A 22,658-nucleotide genomic window follows, 5' to 3' on the forward strand; every position below is an offset into this window, starting at 1 on the left:
TACTTTCCTCGTTTTTTTGAATATCTATACAACCCTAGACGGAACAGCTGATTAGCGCCGCGACTGTTACGTTAACAACCACATTAACTTGGATTTGTTTATTTAAATAATTAAACAAATATTACCTAGGAGCATGACTTAGAGAGGGCGCATTTGAAACATTTCTAGGATATGGCAGCAGAATTAGCTCAGGACATGGCCGGAGGTTCCTTGGAAGTGAGCATGCAAGAGCCGGTCACCAAATTCACCTTTCTCCATGCGCTGGTTGTGAGTACTTAAAAAATGTGATTAAAAAAACAAGTTATTAGATAACCATTTACAGGCTGGAGGCGTTGCTGGTGTGGTGGTGGACATTGCCCTGTTTCCAATTGACACGGTCAAGACACGACTGCAGAGCGAGCTGGGCTTTTGGCGGGCCGGTGGTTTTCGTGGCATCTACAAAGGATTGGCCCCGGCGGCTGCAGGCAGTGCTCCGACGGCGGCTCTCTTCTTCTGCGCCTATGAATGTGGCAAGCACTTCCTCAGCTCAGTCACCCACACCAAAGATTCTCCTTATGTTCACATGGCAGCTGCCTCGGCTGCCGAAGTGGTACGACTATCGAAGAAATCCAAAGGCGTCTTGTTAGATTTAACCAGATTTGTGTCTTTCCTAGTTGGCCTGCCTGATTCGCGTTCCCGTGGAAATAGCCAAACAGCGTTCCCAAACGTTAACGGGTAACAAACAACACTTGTCCGGGCTCCAAATCCTGCTCCGTGCTTACCGCACGGAAGGCTTGAGACGCGGTCTGTACCGGGGCTTTGGCTCAACCATTATGCGGGAGATACCCTTTAGTTTGATACAGTTTCCGTTGTGGGAGTACTTTAAGATTCAGTGGACGCCCGTGACAGGCTATGAATCTACGCCGATTTCGGTAGCTCTGTGTGGCGCCATTGCAGGTGGAATTTCAGCGGGCTTAACAACGCCTCTGGACGTGGTCAAGACGCGAATTATGCTGGCTGAAAGGGACAGTCTGAGTCGGCGGCGTAATGCCTATAGCATTCTCCGTGGCATTTATGTGGAGCGAGGATTTGGCGGGTAAGTATTGTATCCGTCCCCAAAGCTGTCTGTCTTTGTTTACATTTATTATTATATGTAAGGATTATATATATATATACATATTTTTATGTTATTTTCAGTCTGTTTGCTGGATTTGTGCCCCGAGTGATGTGGATCACGCTGGGTGGTGCCTTCTTCTTTGGTTTTTACGACCTGACGACGCGGCTCCTGGGCGCCGCCAATACTGATCACTGATCTTTTAGGGTTATATTCGTTATTTTTGTATTAGAGGCACTTGTGCAGTTTGTAGCAATAACCAAACTGATGACAACCACCAACGTGGACAATAAATGGTATGAATGGAAGTCTTACGAGATGCAATACATCTACTTTGGCTAGGCTATATTTGGCTGTGGATTATGGGGGGTTATCAACTGTCCAATTATATGTAACACCTCACTCACGTCTTCTATATGCAGGCGACCCACAAGCAGGCTGGCTGCCATGTGGTCATCATCCCCACAGGCCATGGGCACATCCGAGTCCTCTTCGTCCACGTTGATATAGCCGTTTCGCGGAGCCTTCCTGCAGCCCAGACAGTTGCAGGAAAAGCGGCACCGGGTACGCGACATGACGTAGACCTGCGGACACCCAAATACATAATTAAGCGCATGCAAATGCAGTTGAATAAACAAAAAACGGCGATAAGAAAAGTAACGTACCAGAGCTGCTAGAAAGAAAATGCCAACAAGCACCGCAATGGGCAGCCAAATGTACTGGGCGTCATCGGGATGCAGAATGTCGGCGTCTGAAGCAATCGTGGTGGTCTCCGACTCCAAAAACATTGATGTTTACAGAAAAAAAAACAGCTTATTTCCCAAAAACTTTTAAGTTCCAAGGAAAAGTTTTGCGCTCATATACTGGTGGTGGCCAATGTTTGAGTTTGAGTTGGTCTATCTATCGATATTGTGAATAATATTATTGCAAAGTCTGGCAACGCTGTTTGAGAAGAGATGCCGTGAAGGAAAATACATCAATACTTTCGATGTTATTTTAAAATATTCATTTGTTATAATTTTGTCAAGGGAAAAAAGTAATTTAATCATATATATGTAAATCTTAAGAACGCTAAAACATAAGCCGATACTATTACAAAAATAATAAGAAAAACATATATCGATATTAGTATCAATGTTATAGCATCTCTAGTTTTCTGTTTTCCGCTTTTTTGCGGGGATTTTTGACTTTAAGCAATGACGGAAAAGACTATTTAAGAGGAAAGTTGAAATTAATTCAATTAAAAATAAGCACAAATGGATCCACTACAGCTAGAGAAAAACAAACACCAGATATCCAGCGTATCCGCGGAGAGTCGTGCGAAACGGATGTCTCCAGAAGGCTCATTTCCAGGTTCTGCTTCCATTTCTAGGCTCCAAAATATCTGCCGCCTATGCCTGGAGGAGCCCCATCCCAGGCAAATGATGGACATGACCGTCATATACGACCACGAAGCGGAGTTAAGCTACTACGACTGCTATGAGATCTGCACCAAGGAAGATTTGCGCCAGAGTCCAGGCCAGGTGCCCAAAAGCTTGTGCAGCCGCTGTGCCGTAGAGCTGCGGTGGGCCTATGACTTCCACAAGAAGGTGGCCCAAGCCAATCAGCAGTTGCGGGAAATTTACGTGTTCGAAAACCCCGACGAAGGCATGGAAGAAGAAGAACTAGAACCAAAGCCTGGAGAGGTGGTAGAAGAGATGGTTGAGATGAATGAAGTGTACTTGCTTGAGGATATCGGAGAAGAGCAGGAACAGGAACAGGATACCTTTCAGGAGGAGCTACAAACTGAGCAGGCTACCGGCGGTTTTACTAGCAAGAAGAAAACATCTTCCCACCAACGCCATAAGGGTAAATTCAACTGCCATTTCTGCCAAAAGGAGTTCCAGAATCATTCCCGCATGGTTAAACACCAGGCGATTCACTTGACCGACCGGCCGAAATTTAAGTGCTACGACTGCAACAGGTCCTACCTGACCAGGCAGGCTCTCAAGGTGCATGCGGACGCCAAGCACATGCAGTCTGGAGTCGCTTGTGACATCTGCGGCAAGGTCTTTTCTATAGCCAAATCTTTGGAGATCCACAAAAGATATCACAGCAAGGACTTTCCCTTTGCCTGTGATCTCTGCGATCGAAGATTCGCCCAACGCTCGCACCTGAGCATCCATCGGCAGGTGAAGCACACAGGATTTCGGTTCATTTGCGAGCACCGCGACTGCCAGAAGTCGTTTACCTCTTCAGACTCATTGAGGAATCACGAGTACACGCATACGGCGATGCCATTCGAGTGTTCCGACTGCCAGCAAAGTTTCCCAGCTCGTACCAAGTAGGTTCCGGTTCGCTTTTGATAAAACGAGAGCTTTGACTAAGGTGTAATCTTATTTCAGGCTGCGAGTGCATCTAGAACGAAAACACAAGAAGCAAGTTGTTGTAGAAGAGCTGGAACGGATGCGCAAGTTTCGCACTACGCGTTCCAAACTTGTCCTGGCGAAGATTGATGAAGAGGAATGCTAGTATGAGGCTTTAAGTTATTCTAATTTATACTAATTACAGTAAGAGCTTATAACAATTTAAAGGAGGTTTCCGGGGCTAAGAATTAATTGAATAAGTTAAAATATTATAAGGAAAAAAAAACAAAGTACAATCCAGTCAAAGAGTTATGTTATGAATGACATATGTATTTACTAAGTTCCTATAAAAAAATATATGTAAGTTCAGTTACTTGCCATTTATGTTGATTGAAGAAGTAAGAATTGAAGTTTATTTGCGAACAATTTTTAATTTCCCCATTCATCTCTCCTTTTATAAAACCTATAATTTGCCTTACAAATATCACATTCAATTTATTTCACGTTTTCCTTTGGTTATCTTACACGGGTTAAGGTTAGACAGATATATAGATATTCGATATCATAGACAAAATAAATGCTGTTAAATCTGATCTGGTATACAAGTTCGATCCTCCTCAAAGCTCCAAATGGACATTTACCTCAGTTCCCCAGGGTAAGGGCCAATGGCATTGACTTGCCTGTAGAGTCATCCGGATGCTGAGAGGAGGCAGTGGCCGTGCCAGTAGTGGTGGTGGCAACATTGGTATTGCCAGCTTCGGTACGCTTTCTGGAGGTGATCTTCTTCCAGCCTCGCAAAAATATCTGATTTCTATACTTGGGAGTTGTAAAAGTGTACAGTAGGGGATTAACTGCAGAGTTAAGGGGCAAAACGAAGACCACCAGCCAGGCGTATATGTCATCCGAGATATTGTAATTGAAGAACACCCAGATCTTCATCACAATGATGGGCACCCAGCACAGGAAATCCGTCAGCACAATAAAAAAGAATCGAACGGCAAACTCACAATCCAAGAGAGTGAGCGGAGTGGCACTTCGCGTCCGCCAGATGGAGATCAAAAGAGCTGTGTACAATAGCGCGATCATCAAGAGCAACATAAGGTTGACGCCCAGGAAGACGAACGCCGAATACAGCCAACCCATGGGATAGGCCTCGTGGATGTGCAGGGGGAAACAAGTGCCCGAGTAGGATCCGTAATAGGGCAGAGTGCTGGAACGCCACAGGAAGATCGGCACCACAGCCAAACCCACTCCTGTCATCCATATACACAGCATTGCACACCACATAACCCGGCTTCCGATGCTGCGGTGGCCCCGAAAGGGATCCGCAATCAGCAAGAAGCGTTCCAGAGACATAAATGCCAGGATTAGCATCGAAACCTCCGAGGAACTCACTGCCAGAGTGCCAATGAGGGTGCACTGCCAAGAGGTGATCCAGTCCAGCAGAACTCTGGAAGGTAAAGGTTAACATAAGAGTAATAAATCCTTAAACTCTATAAATCCCACTTACTTGTAATACTCATTCCGGTAGCGATAGTCTTGGACCCCAATAGTGACCAGATAGAAACCCATTAGCATATCGGCCAAGGCCAAATTCCTTATGACCATCGTCACGGCCATGTTCTCGTCCCGGTATATAAAGCGACCCCAAAGCACCAGCACATTGCCAGCTATGGTCAAAGTGGCCATCACCCAGGCGGAGTATCTTAGCACAGGTTTGCTTAGCAGATCCTGAAAGGAACTAACACCATCGGTGGATGGCTTGCACATCCTTATCCGCGGTGACATGGAACAGTAGAAGAACCGATCGTAGATGATGTACGTCAAGTTCCTCATGGCATTAATGACCGCAAAGTCAATGTGATCATAGCGAATCCCCGTGAGATTCAAAAACGAGATGTTCAGTGGCTCCATTAGGTTCCGGTGGATGTGCAGGGGCATCTGAGCCAGGGAACTGAATAATAGGTAGATTATGTATTCCAATTTAAAAGGAATTTTGTGAGAGTTTTGAAAGGGGTTTAAATGATTTTTCAAGGAAATAAAGAAATATTTAAACAAGAGAAAATAGTATAATGGTTATTTGGTTCATAAAATCAACATATAACATTTTATTAAAAGGTAAATGGCTCTTCTGTGTCAAATAAAATTCACTTATTTCGTATATATATATATATATATATATTCCAATTTAAAAGGAATTTTGTTAGAGTTTTGAAAGGGATTTAAATGATTTTTCAAGGAAATAAAGAAACACTTAAACAAGAGAAAATAGTATTGTATAGTGGTTATTTGGTTCATAAAATCAACATAAAATTATATTTAAAGGTAAATGGCACTTCTGTGTCAAATAAAATTCACTTATTTCGTAAACAAACCCAATTTTCGAATGATTTTTCTCATATATACTCACAGTGCTTCCAGTCGAGTATTGTGCAGAAATGTCTCGCCAGATAACTCCTTAATGGGATTACCGACAAGGCGGCTGTAAAATGAAATGCACGTCTAAGAATTATATATATAAGGTTACTCATACGGCGCTCAAGCCGCGCATAATGGCCCACAGATAAGACACGTTGCCGCTTTAAAGAACAATAATAATGTTTTACTTGGCGCGACTTTAAGGCTAAAGCCAAAACAAGTTGGCCAAAACAGAGCTTTTGAAAGTCACATAATAAAATCCCGCTGCGGAGCATAATAACGAAAATTCTTATTTAATAGCTGGCTGAGTATAAATCAGTGCACAAACATTGTCTATCAAATGTGTGTGGATGTGGATGTGGATATAGAGATGCAACCGGGGCTAAATGTGTTGTTGGCAAGAAAGGGCGCATCATTCATGGCAGACATGGCAGGCAGGATGTGATACAGTGGGGCTAGGACCTCTCAAAAAGTTCCTATTATAACTTCATGGAGGAAGAAATGCAAACTTGACAATATGTCACCATATTATAATACTTAATTCTTTAATAAATTCATTATACAAATTTATAGAAGCCTAAAACTGAACACAATCTCTTTTTTCCCCTGTTTATCAACAGTTTAGTATGAAGTTATTTTGCTTTATTATTATGTTTATCCCTTTTTGGGATAGTAGCATGAATATTTTCTTTAGAGGGGGTTTCCTTAGCTTCAGGTCCACCGTGTCACGTCCCTGGGAAGTGCAGCAGCTGATGTATAAACTGCTGCTGTGGATACGTGGAACTGAATCCGATGGCGTTGGTGATGGCTATGTTGGAGCTGACGTTGAGCTCTTGCTTAGGGCTCCATTGCTTGCACTTGTCTGGTCAATCAATGCCGCCAATGCCCAAGCGCCAACTGTTAACAGTTTGTTTTTATGGATTGTCGCACAAAGACAATGGCCACGCCCCCTTACTCTTAGTCCACATCCACTTCCACACCCACTCCCACTCTGTCTTAGAGCTTTCACAGATTGCTGGTAACTGCAGTGCCATTTTTCGTGGCCTGAGTATTCCGTAAACTAAATATTTAACTCGGCCACAAATTGAGCCGTCGAAAAATGGTTCCATCGTCGTTGAGCGTATAATTTTTATTATGCAAATTTCTAATTAATTATTGAGGGACAGGCCTCTCGGATCTGGCTCTGGTCATTATTTTTCCCGAAGCCCGCACTTAATAACTTCATAAATATCCCTGGGAAGCCAGACATATTAACATATTTCCCGGGACAGGCAACAAGTTGCTGTCCCTTCTACGTTCTCCTCAGCGATGGTGGTGGTGGTCAGCATCCAAATAAGCCCCTGGTAATGCCCATTTACCATGGCCGAGCACATCGCGTGCCCACCGCACACACACGTGGCTCCTCCAGCCGAGGACACGGAGGCTGGGAATGTACATAACTGCGTCACAATTGAAAAAAAGGAACAATGCGCATTTAAGGATAGGGTAAATAAATTCTTGTAGTTGTCATAGTCGGCGCTACGTGCAAGGTGCAAAAAATAATGACAAATAATGGAAATATTAGAAATAATGAGAGAAATAGCTTAACTATTAGCTAAATACTTTAATCCGAAGGTTTTGGGAACTAGCAAGAAAGGATACAAACTTCTGGAATCTGAAATTGATATACTTTAGCAGTTTGCTGTTGAATTATGGGATAGAATCAAAAGTATGATAATAATCCAAGTTAAAAGTTGCGTAACTAATTAATTAATTTTAATTCGGAAAGTTTTTCTATGCTAGTTTTTATAAGGTAAATAAATCTGCATACTCAATTTAAAGTTTTAAAAAATTTAACATTTTTGTAAAATTTTTTTAAATTATAAAATGTTGAATAATTTTCAATTTTTTTTTTTATTCTGACATGGCTAGATATATTCTCCTGTTGATGCTGATCAAGAATATATATGATTTATAGGGTCGGAAATGACTTCTTCACACTATTTTAGGCTTCTGAGTCTGCGAGGGTAAAACAACCCTACGAACTGGTTTTTCATTCTAAAATATGTAGTATTTATTAAATTGTATTTGTATACGAAAACTTATCTGCACCTATGGCATTCCCTAAATATTTATAAAGTAAAATATAATATTATCCAAGCCTCAAAAAACGCAAACCAATTACCAGTCTCCATTTTCATAAAAACATCTACCTTAATATTCAAATAAAATTCCCTTCTTATTTCTACGGCCATTACCATAATTAATTCCCATATTAGCCACCTGTTGCTGGCCTATTCAAAGTACCCCGTTCAAAGGACGAGTGCATAATATTAACCAAATGAAACCATTTACTGGGCTGCCTTGCAAATGGCACGTTTCAATTGTGAATTCTTTCGGGGCAATGTGCTCGCCAGGATTTAGCTCCGGCATTTGTGGTGATGTCCCTTCTATGGATGCGGGGGCGAGGACTGATGTTGACCATAATTAACGTCACAGCACAACGTGGACACACACCGGACTGGAGGGTCTTTGCAAGCCCCGTATCTCTGCAATCCGTAATGACCTGTCAGTGGCTCAGTGGCTGTGGCTCACTGGATGACAGGAGGAATCAAATTAGTGCAGCGATTTCTCAAATATTTCGCTTCGGGTTGTTTTATGTCCAAAACCAAAAACCTCGAGGGGATAACGAAAAAACAAAACAAATCAGCAGAAATTGCTAAAGGAAGGACGGCAGCAGCAGATACATGAGCAGCATTTAGATGCGTATCTGATAGATACAAATACATAGTAACGCTTGCCGAAGGAATTTCTCTGCAGTTCCTTTGGGATGATGCACATAGAAAAATAAATATCAAAATAATTGCCTTTAATTTACCAAATAAATGTTAGTTTACCTAGAGGAAACTAACTCAATTTCCCTGGTAAACAAGTACAGCCCCTGAATATCAATTTTTTAATAAAATTTTAATCCTTCTCAAGGATGTTTGGGTCTCATATTCTTGATTTCTCTTTGTGTGGCCATAAAAGACTTACACTCAATGGCTGGTATGCTGAGAAATTCCTTGCACGCCAGCAAAGGGCAAATTATTTGCATGGCTCTGGGGGTGGGAAGGTTACTGCCTGGGTGACTAGTGGGTTGCTCTATGTACATATGTAGAGGTGTCATCAACAGGCAAAAGAAGAGCACATACATATGTATATGGAAAGGGGATCGAGCATCTAATGAAGCAATGACGATTGGGGAATACCGCCCCGAGTCGATTTCAATAAACTCCTTCATTATTGGCCAAACAACTTGGCCCCAGAGTTGGTTACAGTTACTGGTTACTGGCCAAGGCTTTGGCGAAATTGTTTTCACATAAAATACAAATTTATTTGCATTTTTATTTGGCCATAATAATGTTTGTTTATTTGTTGCTCCGGCTGCTGCTGCTGCTGCTACTGCCGTGGCCACAAGTCAAACCCATTCAATGCCGCCGTCCCAAAAGATACAAAGTCAGAATTCCTTTCTCTCTCCGCCCAATTCGGTCAAGCAGCAGGAGTGGTGTGCCTGTTATCATCCTTGATATGCTGATGTATCTGCCGGCTGAGGCTGGGTCGAAATTTATTAAGGCCACAGCTTGATGCGCTATGTGGTAGACGATGGATGTGAAGATGGCAGAGACATTTATTGAATATGCCATTGATATATGGTTATGAAAGTCAGAAAGCCACATCAAATTCCTACTTTCCAGCCAGCCAGCGCTTAAAGAAATCTTAAAGGCACTTCGTCTTATCGAGCATACGCCATGTTGTCTGAGGCTCATCAAAAGTTCTTCCTCAAAGCGTTAAACAATTTGTTTTGCTTTTACGACTGCCGTTTATAGATTGGCCCCCTTGCTTTAGAGTTATAATAATAATAAGAATAATAAACTATGATCATAAAGGTTAGATTAGTTGGCCCCAAGGGTTGAACTTTTTATGTTGCCCGGCATGGTCGAAAAAGTTCATAAAATTATTAGCATTCTATGAAATTAAAGTCAGATCAGAAGAGCATTTTCCAGCTATATGTAAATCCCTCCACCCAAACAGTTTTATTCTTGTTATTATTTATATGTCTGCGGGCACAAAAGTTTTCAACTTGAATTTTCCATCCCGTATACGTAATTGCGCATTAATGAACTGAAATTAATATCATTGAATATGATTTTGAGTCACAAAGGGCTCTTCTTGGCTAGTTGGAATCCTTTGCCAAATTACAATTTACTGTTCGGGGGACATTCCTGCGGCTTTGTGCTGATTCTTTGACCAAGGGCTCGAGTTCATTTACTTTGTGTCCTGGCATTATTCGTATTATTATGCTAATTAGCTGTGTGTCCCCGCCATAATTCATGCTTAGTGTCGGTGTTAAGTTTTTCACTCTCCCCCAGTTTCCAGTGAGATCTAGAAGGGAATTCTAAGCCTACCCCCATTTTTATACTCACATATCTCTCATATTGGTTAAATTCGCAAAGGCTCGGCCATGGATATGGGTGATGAGGTTATGCTGCAGATCCCTGAAATATAGTATGTATTATTGTAATTTGTTGCAATGAAATTAGGGAAGAAATAAAGGTTAAAACCAATCCCCTGTCTCACTTTATTACCTACTCCAAATTGTATACAAAATTCTATATCAATTCTATACAGTTTAGTTATGTCAAATCAAAGAATGCTGCTCCTAACCTAAGTTGTGCAAGTATTATGTTGTTTTTCATTTGTATTTGAATCATAAAAGAAATAATATAAATATTCAAAGCTTACTCATAAGTGATATTCTCATCATTATTATTTTCTTTATCCATAATTTACTTTGTAAAAGGTGTCCTGTGATTCCCCTTAATATTCCCATATGTTTTCTTTTCAAATTACCGGATAAATTGCCGACACAATTTATCCCATCCAAGCCGCATAGCTTCATTCTATTTCTTTTTGTCTTTCTCCCAAGTCTCTAAAGGTTAACACATTTATTTACGTTGGGGCAATTTGGATAACTGATTTATTTTCAGTTAGCAGCGAGGCGACACGGACACCCCAGACGACCCATTGACTTATATTGTCAGCTATTGATGCATAAATTAATGATTATGTATGCCCCCAACTGTGCCAGTCGTGGCATGTAGAAGGGAAAAGGGGCAGGCGACATGTGATAAATGCTTTCAAATTGTTTTACGTGTCAGTTTTTTGTCTTCTCTATAAGGTATTAACTTTAAAATCATGTTCTACGTATATTAACATACTTTAAAGTTATTTTAAAACTTTAGTTTTATAGTCAGTTTAAAGTTTAGGCACTTAACAATATATTCAAAATATAAGACTATTCTAAAGAAGAGTATTTGTGTCTTCGGGGTTCCGAATTGTTCCCCGCCCTTTAAGCATATGTTTCTTTTGTGTAAACAATAAAATGTGCCAATTTATGTTTATTGAGGCATAAATTCAGTTTTTTTTTCCTAGGACGAACTGAAACAAAGGTGTCGATGTATCGAATATCCCACTTGCTGTCATGTCAACAGTGCGTATACGCAATGTCCCTTCTCTTTCTCATTCTTTTACTCGTCAACTCTGCCTTTTTCACTGTCTCAGCATCAATTTTACCCACATAAATCTCTCAAAATAAACAAGTAAAAAAGTAACAACAAGAACAAAAAATCCTGGGGAAAACGAAAGCAAAATGCAACGAAGAGTAAAAATTACGCATACGCCCCATAAAATCTAAGTACAACATATTTCAATAGATTTTTCGACACTTTTTCTGGCTTTTCTTGTACTTTTGTTTTGTGTTTTGAGAAGGGAAAAGTTAGTTGATTGTTTTACTTACAGCAAATGTAAATTATCCAATTGCGAAAAAGTTTCCTCGCCAATGTATTCGATTCGATTGAAATCCAAATAACTGTAAAAGTAAAGAGATATTTATGCAGGCAAGGAGAAGGGAAAATCTGGTTAAGCCCCACAGCCTAGTGTTTAGCTTATATATAATTCAGGGATTTTTATACTAAGGCTGTTCTTAGGTTTCCCTTTCGTTAGTTTGAAGAAAGGGCAAGTGATGAATGTTGCCCGAACAGATGTTAGATATAGGTCGCTTAAAGAGTTGGGAAAATGCTGTAAGACTTTAGTAACAATGGAGAACTTAATGATAAACATTGTTGTTGAGCAAGTTCGGAGGTGTTGTCTTAAAATTCAAAGCATAGAAGCCATCAAAAGCACACTTTAAACCCTAAGTGAGTGCAACACAACATTGTGCCAGTTCTTAGTGCTCACAGCTTAGGGCACATCGTTGGGTGGCTTCGTTGGGGTATCAGGACACCCAATACCCGAGTAACCCAATGAGCGGATGCTCCGCCGGCTTTTAACAATGCCAGATACAGAGACAGAGAGAGAGCGCATTTCACGCTTGAATACATCAGACTCTCGAATCCCTTTCGCTTTTTAATCTAACAAATAGAACATAAGCTTGAACCCCAATTCCATTTACTCACACTTCGTACAGCGACGAGATTTTCGGCAGCTGCACATTGCGCAGAGTGAGACGATTCCCGCTGAGCACCAGCCACTCCAGCCGGTGGACGGAGCCCAGCTGATCCATGGGCAAATATTGCAGGTGGTTGTTCCTCAGGAACAGCCATTGGAGGTTGTGCAGGCCCAGGAAGATGCCATTCGGCAAATGGCTAATGTTGTTGTGGCTTACTTCCAGCCGCTCCAGCTGTCCAAGGCCATTGAAGCTGCCCAGCGGCACATGTGATATGTTATTGTACTTGAGTGTCCTGAAGGAGAGATTATATCTAAAGTAAATAACCTAAAAATATCCTAAATATTATTTAGATACTGACAGTTTTTGAAGTCGCGTAAAATTGGCAAAAACATTGTCGCGGAGAGTCAAATTGTTACGGATAATGATCAGATAGGTCACCTCCGAACTGATGCGAGGCCAACGACGCAACTTGGCATAACGGCCGCAATAGAGGAAGGTTCTTTGGCGACACTGACAGAGACGAGGATATGTGACGATATCTAGGGAAATAATGGCATATACATATATTTTTGCTTTTAATCAAATAAATTCTGATTTGAAATTTGGTATATTCCTAGTTGACCGCACTCACCACAAGTTTGATTCGGATTCCTTGAAGGTGATAAATCCAGGCTACTCACATTCACGCCAGCCGCAATTGTTCGCTGGTTCATCTGCTGCTGCTGCTGTTGCTTTTTCTCAATCGCATTACGGACTATCTTGTCGGCAATCTCCTTGCTGCCATAGAGGAGACCACACTCCACCGGATGCTCGTCGCTGCTGTCGGCGCAATCCGGCCGACTGTCGCACATCTGGCGCTGTGGAACGCACAGCGTGCCATTGTCGCAGGCAAAGCTGCCCGTGGGGCAGGGTCCTTAAATAAAAACAATCAACAACAAAACAACACAAATCTTAGATAAAAATACAAAAATAATCAATCTAAAGGGGAAGATTCAATTGGCTTCAGTTTTAGTTCAGTTGTTTTACGACCATATTTTTCATTTTGTGTGGAACCAAAACTTACTTATTAAAAACTAGAATAATAATACAGCTTTTTTGTTTTATTTTTTATTACATTTTCCTTAAGAAAAACATCTTTCAGTGCAGCTCTACCATCCCTTTAAGTTCTTGATCACTCTAAACAAACTTTAGACTTCATATGGGCCACATGACGTATGAGTTATTATTCTAATCTCAGTCAGACAAACTTTAAACTCAAGATGACAACTTAATTTGTTTGCCCGCTCTTTTTCCTTTCCTTCAATTTCACAAAAGATTATGGTTTATTGTTTGCTTCTGATTTTTTTTCTGTCATAACAATTAAACCTAATGTCCAAAAACTTTGTCCTGTTTGTTGTTTTATATTTGAGTTTTTTTCAGCTTTGTTAACAATCTGTTTTTCAAGGATTACAAGTGCCATGAATCGAAATAATGGCTTGCAACTAATTAATATCATTTGTCTTTGGGAAAAGAGAGAAAAATTTGATGATATGAATATATGCTATTCATTTAGCCAGAATATATTTTCATCCTAAGTGCCTACCACTTTTTTGGAGGGTAATTGTCGTAAAAAGAAAGTGAAAGTTCTGTTTGGCATATTTTATCATTTTTATGATTTGTTTGGGTGCCGCGATTTCTTTCAACGAAATTATGAGATGATGGAATATTGTTCATTAGACAAATGAGCCGAAATGGAACACCTTGAAACGCTTTTAATCAATTAACTATGAAAGCGTATTTTATTATTATTTTTCTCTATTTCTCATCAAGTGGATATACCTTACAAATAAATAAATTTTAATAACTCATTGAAAGAGATTAAATTTTATTTCAATTTGTTCATTCACTTTCAGAATTGAAAGTTCATTTAATATGCTTTTCTGTGTGCTCAAGAGCACTTAAAATTTGCTTTTATTTTCGAGGAAAATTTAAACAAAAGCCGCTTTAAAATAGTAAATGAAAATGTCAAGTGTCAACACTTCCTGCGGAAATATTTGTGCATTTCCCTTGCCTAAGTACCCAAAAGCCATATGATAAGATGAAAATTGCATATACATACATATATAAATATATCTTTCTTCATCTTTTTTCCCATTCGTATAAATATCAAACTTCGTTAGGAAGGACATACACACACATAAAGGCACATTGTGCATTAAGAAGGACTTTCAATTTCATTGTGTCTATGACAGGGGACACACAAACACAAATCTTAGCATACTATACGCTGTTTGCACCAAAGGAAAGGAGCCCCTTTTCTCCGCCTGATTTAAAGCTAAGCCCAACAAATGCTCCTCCCTGGCTGATAAATAATTTCCCAGCTCAGCTTTGTGGGGCTGATGCATATACTCGGGAAACCGAAGCTACAATGTGGCATAAATCAAACATGTTTTGCCTATTTCTGCTCGTATGGCAAATCAATACGCAAATTGGCATAAAAAATATCTAATATTAAGGCAGCGCAAATTTCTCGATATTGATACTCGTAAAACAAGATAAAAGCTTCGAACAAGGAACCAAAAAAACACCAAGGACCAGGACGAACACGGACCACCAGCGTACATATACGTACTTGTATATGGAAGCGAAAATTGTTTTGTGTGCTCTCCTCACAGGACAAAGTTTGCGCCGTACTCGTATTTATATTTTTTATGGTCAGCCGTTTGTTGTTTTTTGCGCCGCCCCGTATTTTTCGTATTAAACAACAAATTACTTTCAAATACTTTTGAGTATAAAATTTATGGGCATTTTGCAGTTTGAAGTTGTGATTTTGGTTTGGTGTGCGGGAAGCCTTTCTGAGATGCTCGCTCGGTTGACAGATGGCAAAATCATATATATAGACGAGGTTTAAAGGGGTCGATTTGTAAAATATAAATAAAAGTTTTGTAATCTTTAAATTTTTCTTTAATATACATGGAATTTTTATAAGAAAAGGGTTTTAATGTGGAGAATGATTAAAATTTAAATTTCTTATAGGGAAATATATAATATTAATTCAAAAAGTTATTGAAGCTCAACCTCACGGATACTGCACATAATAACTATATAATTAGATTAGAAGGATATATCAAACCTTTTTCAGTATTTGACTTTAAATTCTATATATAAAATACACTATTACATTTTGATTTAAAGATAAAAATACAGATTGCAATAAATCTGTTAAACAAAACTTTAATTTAAATTTAAATCATACATCTTTTATATATAGAAATATTTAAAAATCAAATCTTCATTTTAACTTGAAGAGTTTTTTAATATTTAAACTTTAATATATTTAGGTTTACGATGTTTTCAATATAATATTGAGCCGCGGTTTTTTCCTATATATCATATCACACTTTTCCTACCGATAATCATACCTTAAGCAGATCTCTAACTGATTCTTTTTTAGTTTTCTTAATTTTGACTAAAGATCACTTACCCAGACTCAAGTAGAATATGATGGCGGCCAGCAGGAAGACGACTGTCATCAGGCAGACGCCCACGGCGATGCTTCTCCCATAGACCATTGCGATTTATCGTTTTGGACTCGGCTCGCTCTTGGTCGCTTTGTTTTCGAAGCTCGAAGCTTATCTAATTACTTGGCCAGCGTGGCTGCACTGGCTCCTTGACCGAGTTCATCATTAGCACCGCTCAATTCCCACTCCGGCCACGCCCCTCACTCACTGCAACACCAACGCCTTGCTGACTCATTGAGTTTTTATATTATTATTATTATTTCTTATATCGTTTCGTTTCGTCTTTTTTTTTTTGGTTGTTGTTGCTGTAGCTTTTTCGTTAATTTCTTGTCACTTCATTTGGCTAATGTTCGCAGCTCGTTGAGAAGAGTTTTAAGTGCCAGGATTACACAGCAGATGGAGCGGAAGAAGATACTGGATAGGGAGGGGGTTGTTCAAAATTAATATTTTCTATGGCAAGTGCTTTCCACTTGGCGGGGTTTCGATTTCAGCGTGCAAAAAAAAGTGTATTTGATGTGCATAAATAAGAGGAGAATGTGAGGCCATTTTGATGGACAAGCTAAAGTTTCGCGCTCGCGAGATTAAAGTGACATTTTATTGACAATTATTTTGAGACTTTCTACGAAATATATTGATTTTCGCTGGTGGAATTAAAGCCTGCTGTTTAATATTAAAGATATACAGAATTTAGCTTTAGAATAATTTAAAAATCCTGTTTTGTAGCTTACATTCTGTTGTCAATCAATAGACTAAAAAGTAAAAGTTACATATCTTCCTCTATTTCTAGACATTATTATAATTTAAGAACTCTAAGCAAATCAAATCCCTTTTAAATAATTCCAATTCATCAGAAAACAAATCCTGCAATATTAATGGTGAGAGAATGCCATAAACTTGTGCCAAATATTTATTTTTCCCCTGCCGAGTCTAACCGAATTAAGTGAATAATTTTCGATGTGAGTCAACGCCGAAAATCATTGGATTCCATGTCATATGGTTCTACTTTTAAGTAGCCACTTTTATTTCCTAATTTATGCAAGACATTAAGGCCGAAACTCAAGGTTATTAAGTTTGCCAAATGTACTACGAAATGGAAGTGCAATATGTGACCGGCACATTTCTTGGCCCTTTTTTTCTTTTGCGACATTTCATCCGTGGCTGATTAAATTTCGCTTAATTGAATCGGAGATGGGGGGATGCTGTCCCGGCGGGCTCAAGGTCAGCCGGAGACAAATCATAATTTCCGCAAAAGGTCACAAGTGCTCGTCCCCGGAATGCGTGTGATCCTGGGCCACTCATTATCGCAATCATCGCAATTGAACAGCATTTGGTGTGGAAAAGTGCCATAAAAAGGAAGCAAATTTGTTCCTTTTTTTCCTGCCGGGCCACTTAATGCTCCCTTGACCACTTTGTAGATTGTGTCAATGCGATAGGTCGCCCCAAAAACAGACCTTTCTTCGCCCGGTTTAGTTTCCCTTTTGGGGACACTTTCACTGCCCTATTAAGTAGGCAACACACTTTTGAAAACCGAAAGTAGCGCGCGTTTCTTTGGAATTTGTTTTCTTTTGACAATTCGTTTTGTGAAAATAAGTAGAACCTAACACGTCCGAGCACAACGGCCAACTGAAGCTGGTGACAGCATTTGTTGCTGATTTTGTTTTGCTCCGCAGAGGAAAAGCTGGCAGCGGAAAAGCGGCAGCGCAGCAGCAGCAGCAGCAGAGCAGCTTCGGCTTTTCCTCCCTTCGGCTGACCGCCGTGGCTCAGTCCGTTGAGCTGCTGTGGCTTTTCCTTCCTGACACACTCACAAGGGTCCCGAGTTCGAGTCCCAGCGGTGGCAAGCGTTTTAGTTTTTTCCAATTTCCATTTAAGCTACTATTAAAACCCCTGCAGCAAAGACAGTAGAATCATTCTATTGAGTGCAGGGTATTCTAATTTTAGATAAAAGTTTGCAAATCCACTGACTTAGTCATTTCCAACCCTATAAACTATATATATTATTGATCAGCATCAACAGACGAATCTTTCTAGGCATGAAAGAGAAACAATTTTTTTTTAATATTTTGAAAAAATTATAAGGGGTTACATACATTTTATATGAGTATGCAGATTTATTAACCTATTCAAAACTAGCACAGAAAAGGCTTCCGTATATATTAATGCATTTTTGGCTTGGTTATGAGTTTTTTAAGCTTTGCTTTGTACAAAAAATGGTCTTAAAAATATATATACATATTGACATAAAATATGAATATACGGTGTATTATATTTTCAGTAGGAAGTTTGCAACGCAGTGAAGGAGTAATTTCCGACACTACAAGCCATATATATTCTTGATTAGCATCAACAGGAGAACCCATCCAGCCATGTCAGAAGGAAACAAAAAATTTTACTTTTTTTTTAATATTTTAATTTTATACATCGTTAAAACTTCGAAAAATGGTCAATAATTTTAATTTTCTAAAACTTTATATTTGGTATGAAGATTTATTAATCAATAAAAACTAACATAGGAATGCTTTTCGAATTGAAATTAATGTATTTTTGGCTAAATTGTGATCGATTTAGGACTCGGCTACGCAAGCTTCCTTATTTTGAAATATGTTTGGTCGAAAAAAAAACAGTTTTTCTATCGAACTTAGCTTAACCAGTTCGATCAAAAAAGTAAATTAATTAATTATCTCCTTGAACTATATTAAATTCATCAAAAACGTATCATATTTAGGTTAAGTTATTATATAACCTTTAAACTTACGAAAATCCATTCAGAAATCAACCCCAACAATAACAACCCATTCTTTTGAGTTTTAAAGAAAAAAATCATAAAAATGTATTTATTAGCTAATTAAATACAATGCAGTTAGAATTTGTTCTACAAGGTTTTTGTTTTATAGTTTTATATGTAATCGTAATGTATAGTATTGCAAAAATTGCATTTCGGTTGGTGTTGCTCTTGCGGTTGCATTATCAATTTTAAAAATTAATTAATATTGCTAATTAAAAACAAAATACATAAAAGCGACCTATGATGTTGTTGTTTCCTACAAGATCTGCATGTTTAAGCTAATGTATGTCTTATTTTTCAATATCCGGTGGCTAAGGCTATGCACTTTAGAAGTGAAACATTTCAACAAAGCATTGCTAGTTTTTAATATTTGTTTGCTAAAGCTGTGCTAATTGCTAAGTACGTTTAAATACGTTTGTGAATTCTATAATGAATTATTTATTCTGTGGGAGACAATCACTAAGTGCACTACTTAAATGGTAAAAAGGCGTTTCAAGTTTCGTTTTACTTTCGAATTATTGCAACAATTAAAGTTCCAACTAATGGCGAATTTTAGAGATTGGAAGGGGTTTGTTCGTCTTTTTTGTTTACATGTGTAGACTAGCAACAAAGATTAAACAAAAGTATATAGCACACATAATTAAAATTAGGGGAATGTGATAATGGAATCATCATTAACTACAATAAAATACAAAAGTACTGTGCAGTGGGTGTTCGTGTGTGTTTTGTGTAAAAATTTGTAACATTTATCATTGCTTTTGAGAGATCCATAGTGTAATCGGAAAGTAGGCAGCACTAAGCAATAACCTTTACGCTGATTGCTTGTAAATTTGTGATATTCATATGGAATCCGTTTGGCTTCAACTCCATTATGCTTTCAGGATATGTGTTAATCAATTGTTGTTGTTCCCAAAAAACGTGATTTGTGAAAGGTGGAAATATAGGATTAGAAAAGTGACTGCTTCTTAAACCCAAACTCCATGGGGATTTTTACTGGTCGGTACCGCCGTCTCCAGTTGCCTGGGCGAACCGATAATTCGACGACTGCTGCCCTGCTTATTGCCGGGTGCTGCCTGTCCTTCCAGTAGATGCTTGATCTCCTCTGCGGTGGTGGTAACAGTCAGACTCTGCAAATTCACCTCCTTCATCTCATTGACCAGCTGCTCAACCTGCCGCTTCTTCTCAGCGATGGCGTGTTCGATCATCAGCAACTCCTTCTTTAGGCTGTCGGCAGTTTTATTCGAAGTGTCAGTGTTGTGCAGTGCCTGATCGATTTCGCTCTGTATCCTCTCCATTTCCATCAGAAAGTCACGTTCCACCGTTTGTCTTTTGGAAATTAATAAGAATAAAAATGGATACAGGTAAGTAAACCTAAAATTCTAACTAAGGAGGCCAGAAAATATCCATATTTACCCCAGGGTTAAAATATAAACCGATATTAAAACATTGCGATTTATTTTCGATAAACTCACCGATTGGTTTGCTGCTGTTGCTGCTGCTCCAGCTCAATATCATCCATCAGCAGGCGCATCTTATTCTTGCACTGCAGCAACTCGGTCTCACAATTAGCCAGCTTCGAGCGCAGCAGGGCAATTTCCGACTTAAGGGTCTTCTCCTGTTGCTTGACCAGCTCGTTCTCTTCCTCCACATATTGCAGGGTTTGGAGGTGTTCGCTGCCCTGCCTGAAGATTTGATCTGCTTTGGAGATCTCACGCGATATGGCCTCCAGCTCGTGGGCGTGGTCCCGTTCTTTGCTTTCTAAAAACACTATCTCAGTGTCGAACTAAAGGAGAAATAAAATTAATTATATATATAATTACTACTATTATTATATAGATACTCACCTTTTGCAATTCCATTTGCTGGGCTGTGATCTTCTCTCGCTGGAACTTGATTAACTGCAGCAGATCGTTATATTGTGTGGCCTGGAACATGCTCTCGCCCTCCTCCATGGCCTGGCTACCGTTGTTGTTATTATTGTTGTGGTTGCTATGCTGATCATAGTCGCTGAGAAAGGGATTCGTCGACGAAGAGGCATTAGACATTGTGTCCGCATTGCTACTGGCCAGACGTTGGCTCTGGCACATGGGACTGTTCCTGGGTGGCGGCGGATCACGGTATGGAGGCGGGACTAGAGCTCCATTTGCGGAAATCGTTGGCGTTTGCTTATACAGCTCCGGCGAATTATTGTTGTTATTAATACTATTGTTATTGTTGTAGTATATGTCATTGCTGGGACTGGAGCGTCGGAGTTCATTGCTGGATTTACTCAGCTGGCTATAAATGTGCTGATTGCTACTGCTGTTGATAGTGTTATTGTGATTGCTGTTCATGCTGTTGTTATTGTAGAAATCATTGTATCCATTGGCAACGGTCGGCGGATTATGGCTTGTACTGCTCATGTCCAGCGGGTTTGATAGGGATTTCTCATGCTTTGGCACTAGCGGTGGAACCATGTTGCTGTCCTGCGTGGGTATCTGCTCCTTGGTAACGAGTGATGGGACTGCAGGAGCCACCAATGTTGGTGTTTGCTGGTTAACCTGCTGTGGTGACTGCTGCTGTTGCTGCTGGGGAATCCCCTTGACTATGCCAATGTTGTCAAACTGCTTGGCATCGTAGCCCCTGAAAGAATAATAGGTTTTAGTAAATATTTACTAATTAATAACTAATATGCCTAAAATAATTCGCTTAATTACTACTTCTTCACAAAATACTGGAGACAAAGGTCTCTAGTTTGACTTATATGCATTTTTAATAGTTTTAGCCAGTAAAAGAGGTCAGTTAAGCGAATTAAGGTAGTTCATTGATCATTTAAGCTCTCAAGGTTCACACGACACACACCCAAAACTCTTTTTTAATTCCTTTGTGCGGTAGCTCAGCTCTACGTTCGATTTTTGCTTTTGCAATGCGGGGGGCGCTGGTTTGTTGTTCATATTATTATTGTTGTTGGGACCCAGTGGTTTTTTTGTTGTCATCACAGCATATGTATTGTTGTTGTTGTTGTTGTTGTTGTTACTCTGCTGCTGCTGTTGTTGTGTTTTGTTTTCGGATCTCTGCAAAATGAACTGCACATCATTTGCATACTCGCCCCATTTGAGGAGCAGCTTCATGGGATTCTCGTTAGGGGCCAAGTGGCGTTCATTGTTGCGCCATCGCTCGATGAGCGTAAAACGGCCCACCTTGCCAGTGGCATGCGCCAAGGCAAACACCACATCCTGCAAGAAACCAATGGTAATCAATAATGAAGAAGAAAACCAATCTGAGTGGTAATTATTTATGTACCTGGCATGTGGTGTTCACCGTCACGCCACACACAATCCGCTGGATGCCCTCAACCCAAACTTTCAGCTCCATTCCGGCTAATTGTTGTTCTGTCTGTCTTTCGGTCTCTACGGCGGGCAATTATTGCTATTTCTCCGATGGCGGCGGCTACCAGAAAATTGCTTTCTTGCGCCGCTCCAACTGACACTGAACTGGGGCGCACCCGAAGGGGCGGGGGGTTCTCCACTACTAATGGCTTTTTTGGCAGCCTCGACGACGCTCGACTGGCGTTCTGCTGTCGCGCAGCCAGCGAAGCGTGTCAACTGCACTCCGCCTATCCACTTTTCCCTGCTTTTCCTGCTGCTCACTTCCCTTTCTTCTGTTTAATTTTCCCGATCGTAGCTTCTGCTTCACTTGCACTTATTTACAACAACACAACGAGTTTCATGCTGGTGTGCGTGTGATTCAATGCAGGTGTATGTGTGTGTGGGGGAAAAATTCTGATTCACTTTTTGGAAATCGGTTCTTGCGCCCGATTTTTGACTGCACTTGATATTTTTGCACTTGCTCTTGGTTCTGGCAACTAAAAATATGAGCGCTGCACCGCTCTGTATACGTTTTTATGCACTTTTTAACTAAATGTTTAAATGTTTTCCGTTTATAATGCTGAGATTCCCTAGCAACAGAGCGGGTTTTCTCCTCCAAGACAACTGGTCACACTTAAACGAATAAGAACGTTATCGTTATCGAAAACGTTATCGAGGTGCTGCCGGACTGTTCGATCTGAGCG

General features: G+C 39.9%; 5 protein-coding genes across 5 annotated transcripts; 2 read left to right on the forward strand and 3 right to left on the reverse strand.

The window, feature by feature from the left end:
• The first annotated feature begins 38 nt into the window (after nt 1–38).
• Nucleotides 39–1,407, forward strand: LOC110187009 (S-adenosylmethionine mitochondrial carrier protein homolog). Its single transcript, XM_020956373.2, has 4 exons — nt 39–267; nt 323–589; nt 654–1,075; nt 1,177–1,407. The coding sequence occupies exons 1-4, from the start codon at nt 172–174 to the stop codon at nt 1,289–1,291; spliced, it is 900 nt and encodes a 299-aa protein (XP_020812032.2). The 5' UTR covers nt 39–171; the 3' UTR covers nt 1,292–1,407.
• Nucleotides 1,106–2,227, reverse strand: LOC110187012 (uncharacterized). The gene is made up of 3 exons (XM_020956376.2): nt 1,759–2,227; nt 1,501–1,677; nt 1,106–1,446 (listed from the first exon to the last, which is right to left on the reverse strand). The coding sequence occupies exons 1-3, from the start codon at nt 1,879–1,881 to the stop codon at nt 1,432–1,434; spliced, it is 315 nt and encodes a 104-aa protein (XP_020812035.2). The 5' UTR covers nt 1,882–2,227; the 3' UTR covers nt 1,106–1,431.
• On the forward strand, nt 2,214–4,031 carry LOC110186794 (uncharacterized). Its single transcript, XM_020956072.2, has 2 exons — nt 2,214–3,416; nt 3,478–4,031. Exons 1-2 carry the CDS (start codon nt 2,350–2,352, stop codon nt 3,602–3,604), a joined length of 1,194 nt encoding a protein of 397 aa, XP_020811731.2. The 5' UTR covers nt 2,214–2,349; the 3' UTR covers nt 3,605–4,031.
• Nucleotides 3,908–15,876, reverse strand: Lgr3 (Leucine-rich repeat-containing G protein-coupled receptor 3). Its single transcript, XM_020956042.2, has 9 exons — nt 15,789–15,876; nt 12,957–13,238; nt 12,684–12,864; nt 12,333–12,617; nt 11,675–11,746; nt 10,302–10,373; nt 5,849–5,920; nt 4,949–5,392; nt 3,908–4,888 (listed from the first exon to the last, which is right to left on the reverse strand). Exons 1-9 carry the CDS (start codon nt 15,874–15,876, stop codon nt 4,081–4,083), a joined length of 2,304 nt encoding a protein of 767 aa, XP_020811701.2. The 3' UTR covers nt 3,908–4,080.
• Nucleotides 15,877–18,620: 2,744 nt separating this feature from the next.
• On the reverse strand, nt 18,621–22,599 carry RASSF8 (ras association domain-containing protein 8). Its single transcript, XM_020955522.2, has 5 exons — nt 21,890–22,599; nt 21,449–21,822; nt 20,452–21,229; nt 20,080–20,390; nt 18,621–19,933 (listed from the first exon to the last, which is right to left on the reverse strand). Exons 1-5 carry the CDS (start codon nt 21,959–21,961, stop codon nt 19,573–19,575), a joined length of 1,896 nt encoding a protein of 631 aa, XP_020811181.2. The 5' UTR covers nt 21,962–22,599; the 3' UTR covers nt 18,621–19,572.
• Between the last annotated feature and the right edge of the window lie 59 nt (nt 22,600–22,658).

Source organism: Drosophila serrata, unplaced genomic scaffold (assembly GCF_035046125.1).
Source record: "Drosophila serrata isolate PLE 108 unplaced genomic scaffold, ASM3504612v1 contig_382, whole genome shotgun sequence".
NCBI classification, from domain to species: Eukaryota; Metazoa; Arthropoda; class Insecta; order Diptera; family Drosophilidae; genus Drosophila; species Drosophila serrata.

What these genes read in the sequence shown, in the direction of transcription:
- LOC110187009 (XM_020956373.2), top strand. Translation starts at nt 172, where the DNA reads ATGGCAGCAGAATTAGCTCAGGACATGGCCGGAGGTTCCTTGGAAGTG. An exon ending in CCTTTCTCCATGCGCTGGTT is followed by an intron (nt 268 to 322) that starts GTGAGTACTTAA and finishes AACCATTTACAG; the next exon opens with GCTGGAGGCGTTGCTGGTGT. An exon ending in GTGGAGCGAGGATTTGGCGG is followed by an intron (nt 1,076 to 1,176) that starts GTAAGTATTGTA and finishes TGTTATTTTCAG; the next exon opens with TCTGTTTGCTGGATTTGTGC.
- LOC110187012 (XM_020956376.2), bottom strand. Translation starts at nt 1,881, where the DNA reads ATGTTTTTGGAGTCGGAGACCACCACGATTGCTTCAGACGCCGACATT. An exon ending in TTTTCTTTCTAGCAGCTCTG is followed by an intron (nt 1,678 to 1,758) that starts GTACGTTACTTT and finishes GGGTGTCCGCAG; the next exon opens with GTCTACGTCATGTCGCGTAC.
- LOC110186794 (XM_020956072.2), top strand. Translation starts at nt 2,350, where the DNA reads ATGGATCCACTACAGCTAGAGAAAAACAAACACCAGATATCCAGCGTA. An exon ending in AGTTTCCCAGCTCGTACCAA is followed by an intron (nt 3,417 to 3,477) that starts GTAGGTTCCGGT and finishes ATCTTATTTCAG; the next exon opens with GCTGCGAGTGCATCTAGAAC.
- Lgr3 (XM_020956042.2), bottom strand. Translation starts at nt 15,876, where the DNA reads ATGGTCTATGGGAGAAGCATCGCCGTGGGCGTCTGCCTGATGACAGTC. An exon ending in TTTACGCGACTTCAAAAACT is followed by an intron (nt 12,618 to 12,683) that starts GTCAGTATCTAA and finishes TCTCTCCTTCAG; the next exon opens with GACACTCAAGTACAATAACA. An exon ending in TTAACCAATATGAGAGATAT is followed by an intron (nt 5,921 to 10,301) that starts GTGAGTATAAAA and finishes TTCATTTTACAG; the next exon opens with CCGCCTTGTCGGTAATCCCA.
- RASSF8 (XM_020955522.2), bottom strand. Translation starts at nt 21,961, where the DNA reads ATGGAGCTGAAAGTTTGGGTTGAGGGCATCCAGCGGATTGTGTGTGGC. An exon ending in CGGTGAACACCACATGCCAG is followed by an intron (nt 21,823 to 21,889) that starts GTACATAAATAA and finishes GGTTTCTTGCAG; the next exon opens with GATGTGGTGTTTGCCTTGGC. An exon ending in CAACAGCAGCAAACCAATCG is followed by an intron (nt 19,934 to 20,079) that starts GTGAGTTTATCG and finishes AATTTCCAAAAG; the next exon opens with ACAAACGGTGGAACGTGACT.